The 8,592-nt window shown below is 38.3% G+C and overlaps 1 protein-coding gene across 2 annotated transcripts; it reads right to left on the bottom strand.

Annotated features, from left to right (window-relative positions):
* Nucleotides 1-470: 470 nt before the first annotated feature.
* LOC133099211 (tripartite motif-containing protein 77-like) lies at nt 471-8,178 on the bottom strand. Of its 2 annotated transcripts, XM_061202728.1 has the most exons (6): nt 7,768-8,178; nt 6,667-6,762; nt 4,133-4,363; nt 3,085-3,107; nt 2,268-2,365; nt 471-964 (listed from the first exon to the last, which is right to left on the bottom strand). In XM_061202728.1, the coding sequence occupies exons 1-6, from the start codon at nt 8,176-8,178 to the stop codon at nt 471-473; spliced, it is 1,353 nt and encodes a 450-aa protein (XP_061058711.1). The 2 variants fall into 2 exon arrangements, with proteins under 2 accessions (XP_061058711.1, XP_061058712.1); XM_061202729.1 differs by lacking the exon at nt 4,133-4,363.
* Between the last annotated feature and the right edge of the window lie 414 nt (nt 8,179-8,592).

Genomic DNA, 8,592 nt, shown 5'->3' with positions numbered 1-8,592 from the left:
CATATTATAATTGACCTAATCTAGTTTGGTAAACTGAGGATTAAAAGAGGAATAGGATTTAGCCAGATGAGTGGAGGGAGAAGAGAATTCTACGCTGCCCTTGAGTTTTGACAAGGACTCTCTGGAAGGAGAATCCTCTGTGCTTTTTGTTCATGCATTTGGCTGCGTTTCCACACCCATGTATTCTTTAATCTCTAGCAACTTCAGATGGCAAATGAAAAGTACATGTATCCTACCCAATAAAATAAAAGAGATTACTTTTATTTAAATAAAATAGAAAAGACAAATGTACATCGTTAACATTATCACCACTTTAAAAAATAATGCAGCCATTATATCTCCTGAAGGTAAAATGAAGTTAAACACAGTGAAGTATAATTGATTTTCCCCATTCTAGAAGTCACCAGGATAGGAGCCCCTCAGCTACTAGAATTCCCGAGACCTTGGTCAGGTTTGTGACCTGTTCCTGATCATTTGGGTCCACACCAAATGAAAGGTCTGAGAGGGAAAGAGAAAGAGCGTGAGAGGAAATTACAAATGAGGGAACTTCTGGCAACATTAATAAAGCTTATTATACCACATTCATAATCCAGAAACACCCCTATCCAGCCCTGGGGTCTTTGAATATAGTGGGGTAAGAGTGGGAAGGTAGAAAAGAGACTGAAATGGTCCTCCACGCTGACACACAGAAGTAGAAAAATATCCTCAGAGTTAAGTAGCATATCATTCCTACTTGTCCAGGATTCCTTGCAAAGTCCTATAATCCAGTTACGAGAGTTTCCCACATTCACCTCCCAGTAATGTTTGCCAGTGGTGAAGGTCTGAGCGCCCCATGAAGGAGTATTCTCTGAACTTGCTGGATTATGGGGCACAACTTGATGGTCAGGACTGCACTGCAAACGTCTCAGGTCTTCAGTCAGAGCCACATGACAATTTCTTATTTTATGATCCAACGTAACATACACTTTAGTAAAAAGAAAACAGCAAAGTCAAAGAACAGAGTTTTAAAGTTCTGAGGGACAGATAACTGTGGCGGTATTGTGGCAGAGGTTTAGCAACCAAATCTCTGGAACAAAGCAAAGCTGGTTTGTCTTATTTTCTGGGATTATTCCAGCCCACCATGACCATTTTCAAGGTGCCAGCCATTTAGTAATTGCTCCTAAAATTCTGGAACTTGTAACAATTCCCTCCTATGAGTGTGTCAGTACCAGCTAGCTCCAGAACACCCCTTTACCAAAGGTGACTAGACAGGGTGTGTCACTGGAAATCCAGAGAAAGAACAGGAAGGGCTTCTTGTCTATCTAAAGAGCCAGAAAATCTCTAATCGTACAACTAGATGAAGGAAAATTTTGAGAATACATAAAGATGTAGGATATCAGGCTCTGGCTTATTTTCACTAACTCCTCAAAAACTGGGGAGTTCATTCATAGATGTCAAGAAAATAGCAAAATGGCCCTTAATCCACTTAAGTCCTCTCATTAATCCACTCTCACAAAATAAAATATAATAGTAATAAATACATTATACATTATATTTTAAATATGATATTGTTGTTATTTTTAGTCCTAAATAGTGATCACATTGCTTAACATTTAAGCAAGCAAAAATAAAATAAACCAAAAACCCATTTGTGCCTTTTTTTAGAAGTGATTTCTCTCTTAGGATTTCTAATGGAGCCACCGCTGAATCAGAATCCAACTCATCCCATCTCAGGCCTGCTTCTCCTTTGTCTGCCAGGCTCACCCTTCAGTTGCATTTGTCTTAAGGGGCCCTCTATGCAACAAATCATGGGTTCAATTTGTTTTGTGGTTGTACTTGTTGTATATAAAAATACTTTTAAGCTTTTTAAAAGTCTTGTGATTTTTCAAATGTAATTATTACATTCAATATTCAGATAAACATTTAAATAACAACATTAAGGTGATTCTAAGAATCTGAATATCCACATATAACCACAGTTAACTACAGATGAAATACACTGAATGGATATGCAGTTTTATAAGGCAGAGTGTTCTTTTTTTTAAATTTTAACTCACCACAAGTAACTATATAAGAAACTGTCATATTTGATTGATTGCTTTTGACAGGCTTCACTTAGCTTTCTCTGACTGATAATTAACAATAAATTATAAAGTTAGTTATAAAGCAGTGCCTGCTTCCCTGTTCTCTGCAAAGAACAGACAGAGCAATGAAGAGAGATCATCAGCATGTCTCTAGTCGTGAAGGAAATATTTATTACTGCCTTCACACAGAGAGCTGCCTCTTACCTCGGAAGCTGTTAAGCCTTTCCAACATCCCAGTGATGGCCCATGTACTGAGCTGTGGGTCCATAGGCTGAGGAATGTACAGCTGCATTAAGTGACTCCTGTAAAAAAAAAAAAAAGACCCACTTACTAATAGGCCCAAAGGTATCATTAGCAATCCATTGATGGTGCTTCATCAGAATCCTCATAATTAGGTTTGAAGGGTGTGAATTTAACTCCTCAGGTGGAGGAACACTACAGTCGCTATTCTATTTTACAATCTGTTTCCCTGCTCTTAGCATATCAATCTTAGTAGAATATGTCACCTCAATCGTAATTGTGTCTGTTTCCTCCCTTCTAGCTTCCCTAGGGGATCCACACAGCAATTCTCATTTAATTCCTGAAATCTAATAGGTGGCAAATAGTTGGAACTTGCCATCTGATACATATGGAACCTCAGCACTATCTATGTTCTTTCTTGATGATTCTACCTCACTCCTCGTCTCAGCATCCGTCTACCTGCTGCCTTTCTGAGCTTATCTGCCTTTCCCATAGATGACCAGGAATAATCCTCAAATATCAATAATTAGAATTTGGAAATTAGGGGCAAGAAAAATAGTTGTCTCTTTGCAACTTCTACAGTAAGGCTTGCAACTGAAACTACACTCCCCTCAACCCTACTTTCACCTAAGGGTAGACTATATAAAACCTGGCAGACTTTTAGAGAAGGAAGGAATAAACGCAGACAGAAACTTCTCATTAAAAAGGGAGGGTCCATCTCAACAGAAATAGCCTGATCACTATCACAATTACCATGATTTGAATAGAGGGGCAAACTTACCTTTTCATTGTGTCTCCCACACCCTGTAAAGAGAAAGAAAGGAAGGCTCAGCTTTCAGCACAAGCTCTCCTGTTTAGTCTAGTTTGAGGATATGAGATTATACCGGGAAATTCACTATCTCCAGTTTTCTTCCTTGGGGAAAATCATTTGCCATTTCCCTTATCCTTAAAAAGATGAAACCCAGTCTCACATTTACATACAGTTGATAAAATCATAATCTTGATAAAATTGAAAGAAGATGTTCTTAGGGTGCACGAATGTCTGTGCTTTGTTGTAATCTACAGCAGGATTCACAGCGTTCCCCAAAGTTCTTATAAGGGTGCGAAAGCTAGAACTTCACAACAGAAAGAAGGCATACATCCCATATTCACACATATTACCAAGTACACATACAAAGTTAAATTATCTGCTCACAAGCTGCTCTCTTGCAGCTGGTCAGAAACTGTAAATATAGTCATTCCTGAGTATATGAGGGGAATGCATTCCAGGACCCCTTGTATACCAAAATCCATGGATGCTCCAATCTCTTATATATAATAGCACAGTATTTCCATATAATGTATGCACATTTTCCTGTATACTTTAATCACCTCTAGATTACTTATAATACCTCATATAATGTAAATGCTATGTAAATAGTTGTCAGCATTGACAAATTCAAGTTTTGCTTTTTGGAAATTTCTGGGTTTTTAAAAAAATTATATTTTCCATCGGCAGTTGGTTGAATCCCCGGATGTGAAACCTATAGGGATATGGAAGGCTAACTGTATAGTAGAGGAATGTAACAAGAAGGTTTGGGAGATTTTCTTCTGGATCTGTTACTTGAACCTTTCCACGTAGTTATCCTTCTTCCATACAAGGCAAAAGTGATGTTTCGTCTCCAGATTATACTGGAGGAGCAAAACCCGCCACCACAGAGGCAGAAGAAGGATCTGGACTTTGGAACCAGAAAAATAATGGAGGCCAAAAAGGATATAACTTCAGTGGATATAAATGCTTTCCAAGCAGGCTGGTGTTCAGCACCCTGACGTCCTTCCTTAGTCCTTACCTGGAGCATGTCCACATCTGCTTTAAGGCACAGTTCCTTCAGCTCCTCATATATTCTTCTCAGGAGTTTCCCCATATGAACCATTCTGGCTACATTTCTCCTGAGTCGCTGAAAAACAATCTTGCCTTCAATTGCCAACATCTCTAAATGTTTTTGCTTTTCTTCCTGGAGATATTGATATACCTTAGGGTATTCAGCTCCTATCATCACCATCCGTAGATTTACAAAACCCTGCAGTGACATTGGATTAATTAGGTCATGTATCTGGATGGTTTTATTCTTCTCTTATCATCTATTGGCTACGTGTTATGTATAGAATACTTGTCTTAGTTTGTTTGGGCTACTATAACAAAAGCACAATAGACTGCATAACTTATAAATAACAGAAATTTACTTCACACAGTTCAGTAAGGTGGGAAATCCAAGATCAGTGCCAGCAGATTTGGTGTATGGTGAGAGCCACTGCCTAGATAGCTATTTTTTTTTTCTTTTTTTTTTGCTTAATAATGATTAAAATACATTCTACTTAACAAAGCACATTCACATACTTGGTTTTCATTTTTTTACCATATGCATGTATTTTTTTTATTGAAGTGTAGTTGATTTACAATATTGTGTTAATTTCAGGTATACAACAAAGTGATTTTGTTATACATACATACACATATATATATATATGTATATATCTATATTCTGTTTTTTCCGAATTCTTTTCCATTATAGGTTATTACAAGATATTGAATATAGTTCCCTGTGCTATAAAGTAGGTCCTTGTTGTTTATCTATTTTATATATAGTAGTGTGTATATGTTAATCCCAAACTCCTAATTTATCCTTCCCCCACTTTCCCCTTTGGTAACCATAAGATTTTTTTCTATGCCTGTTGGTCGATTTCTGGTTTGTAAATAAGTTCATTTGTATCACATTTTTTTTTAGATTCCACATATAAGTGATATCATATGATATTTGTCTTTCTCTGACTTACTTCCCGTAATATGGTAATCTCTAGGTCCATCCATGTTGTTTCAAATGGCATTATTTCATCATTTTTCGTGGCTGAGTAGTATTCCATTGTATAAATATACTACATCTTCTTTATCCATTCATCTGTCGATGGACATTTAGGTTGCTTCCATGTCTTGACTAGATAGTCATCTTTTGGTTGTGTCCTCACATGGCAGAAGGGGCAAGCCTCCACAGGGCTTCTTTTATAAGAATCCCATTCATAAGGACTCTGCCTTCATGACCTAATCACCTCCCAAAGGCACGACCTCCTAACACCATCACTTTGGGGGTTAGAATTTCAACATTTGAACTTGGTGGTGGGGGGGAGGGGGGAACCCAAACTTTTGGACCGTACCTTCTGTTTTCTCTGCTCCAGAAGGATGTATTCTCAGAGAGCTGCTGGTTCACTCCCTTTGCTTCTTTAGATCTCTACCCTGATGTAACATTCGTAATGAGTCTTCCCTGACCAGCATACTTTCTCCCCAAACCTGTACTATTTATACACATCCCTGCTTTAATTTTCTCCCAAGAACTTTACAAATGTGATGTATTATAAATGTTACTCTTTTTTATTTGTTACATGACTTCTCTTACTAGATTATAACCAACTGAGGTCAGTGATTTTCTTCTTTTTGTCCATTTCTGTATCTCTTTGTGGGCCTAGAACAGTGAGCAATGCATCATATGCCCTCCTATGAATGAGTGGTTTATTAGGAAATCCATCCTAAATGACCAAGATAATTTTATTATTGCCTTTGGTATTTTCACAGCACTGTATACAGATTTCTGTTTAATGACATATTCTCTACTATAGCCTGTTGATATGTCTTCTTTAGAAGTGACTGAGTTCTTTGAAAATAAAAATGTAGTTTATTTTTATTAAACCTTCAGTTTCAGGTTCCCAGTTCATATATGTGAATCAATGAATGATACAACCCAAAACCTTAGGTAGGCGTTCACAGTCTTGCCATGGCTATAATTACATTTCTAGCCATAACTCTCACTGCCTGCTTCATACCCTATGTACTAATTAATAGGAGCTACTTGCAGGTCCCAGACAATTCCATGATTTGTCTCATTTTTAGCTTTCTTGTCCCTTAGGTGTCTGTGTCATAAATACCCATGAATTTACAGATTCTACTAACTCATTAGCATTGGGATGATTTTTTACTTGTTTGAGAAGCTTTTCTTAACATTCAAAGTTTATTAATCTCCTACAGAACTCTATTTTTACCTCCATCCCAGTGACCATTGCCTTTTGTTTTGTGATAACTGCATTTTCTTGTCCCTGCTGAAGTACAATATTAGTGGTAGACATCGCTTTATCAAGAAAATCAGGAAAAATCTTTTAGTTACATATTGGGTTCATTCAACATGAAATCCTACATTGAAGGTCATGTTTTTCCATATGTAACTCTCTCTCATCACTCACTCAGGGGACATTATGATGTAATTCAAGTTCTTCCACTGTAAGTTATGAGGATATTTGTCCCCAGCTGGTTCCAGTGGATACAGGGTCTACTGCTTACCTCCCATACTCTGAATATGTTGGTCACTTTTTTTATATTGCTCTGATTTTCTTTTTTCTTTTTCCAAATAGACTTCATTTGCATCAGAAGGTTCTCCTGCAAAATAACTATAAATTGGAGTACTAGAAAAGCAAAGGTAGTACATTTCAGATACTTAAAAGAAGATAGAAGGGGATGAACATGGGACAAACAGTAAAGAGAGCACAGATGTCAGTGATTTTCCTTGGGAACACTAACTGATAAATCTGAGAGATCAACCAAAAATAGAATGCGGGCTTCCCTGGTGGCGCAGTGGTTGAGAATCTGCCTGCCAATGCAGGGGACACGGGTTCGAGCCCTGGTCTGGGAAGATCCCATATGCCGCGGAGCAACTAGGCCCGTGAGCCACAATTACTGAGCCTGCGCGTCTGGAGCCTGTGCTCCGCAACAAGAGAGACCACGATAATGAGAGGCCCGCGCACCGCGATGAAGAGTGGCCCCCACTTGCCGCAACTAGAGAAAGCCCTCGCACAGAAACAAAGACCCAACACAGCCATAAATAATAAATAAAAAAAAAAAAAAAAAAAAAAAATAGAATGCCTAAATTTAGAAAATGTAATCTATTATCTGAGGAATTTAACACTGATATTGTAGTAACCTGGTCAATTTTCAGAAGTGAATCTTGCTTTATATTTAATTGTGAAATATTAGCCCTCAGTTTTCCTATGGCACTATAAGAAAATATTGGCCAGTGTTTCTAAATCTGCTATAATTAGAACAGGATCATCGTAATCATGGCTGTAGGAGCCAATGACTGTTACTGAAACTAGAGATTTATCCACCACGTTACTTACACTGAAATACCAGCACCCTAATCCTCATCAGTTTCATCATCATTCCTCTCTTTCAGCCCGACAGAATTTAAACTTCAGGAGAGCAAGAATGTTGTCTAGTTTCTTCACCGCTTTATCCCTAGATTTCAGAATAGTGCCTGGCACATGGTGTTCAGAAATTCTGTTTGTTTATTACGTAAAATAATAATAACAATCAATGTATTTGCCTCATTGCCTAACAGATACAGGGTCGTCCACATTTCAAAGTGCATTCAGAGACATTACTTACCCTGTAGTGCTCTGCAACCTGCTTTACTGGATAGTGTTCATGCGCGGCATGTTCTGGGGAATGAGAGCAGAACAAACACAGCAGGCTCTTGTCAGTTTGACAGAAGTAGAGCTTTATCACTTGATGTATCCTACACATCTGCTTGGCAGAGCTGGGTAACTGGCAGACAACTGATTCTCTGGTAGGAAGAATATGCTCCTTAGCAAGAAGAGTGCTTTTGAAGTCCATTTTCGGAGATATTGCCTTGCACACAGGACAGCAAGTAGCTGTCTGGGCATCTTCCCACAACAGACAGAGGCAAGGAGTACAAAATCTGTGCCCACAGCTAATGGTGACAGGGTCTGTGAAATTGTCCTTGCAGATGAAGCAGATGAACTCACTGGGGAAACACTGCGTGAAAGCAGATTCCATGTTTCTGAGAAAATAAAAGGAAAGGACATTCTTTACCCTTGGCATGTGAGTTGAGCTTTGAGCCTTCTCTCACTAATACACATATGTACCACAGGAGGACAGGCCATGTTTTGAATAGGATGGCGAGGCACAAAGAGAGTCCTACAGACTGGTAAAATGCATTATTATTTTCTAACATTGGCCTCCAGCACGACTTCTCATTTCCCTAGTAGAAATCCAGTATTTTTCACATATATTATCTCTCTTTCAAAGACAAAGAAATCAGAGGTTCTGGGCTCATTCATAGGCAGTGGGTCATTCTGTGTCCAAAACTATCACAATTTTCCCCTTTTTTCCTCTCTCTGATTGGTTAGCACAGGGTATTTGTTCCAATTCTGGCCAATGAAATAAGAAACTAAGACTCCTAGGACAATT

The sequence above is a fragment of the Eubalaena glacialis genome, chromosome 10, assembly GCF_028564815.1.
Source record: "Eubalaena glacialis isolate mEubGla1 chromosome 10, mEubGla1.1.hap2.+ XY, whole genome shotgun sequence".
NCBI lineage: Eukaryota > Metazoa > Chordata > Mammalia > Artiodactyla > Balaenidae > Eubalaena > Eubalaena glacialis.
The sequence above is the reverse complement of the archived record's forward strand: the minus strand, read 5'-3'. Positions and strand labels throughout refer to the sequence as shown.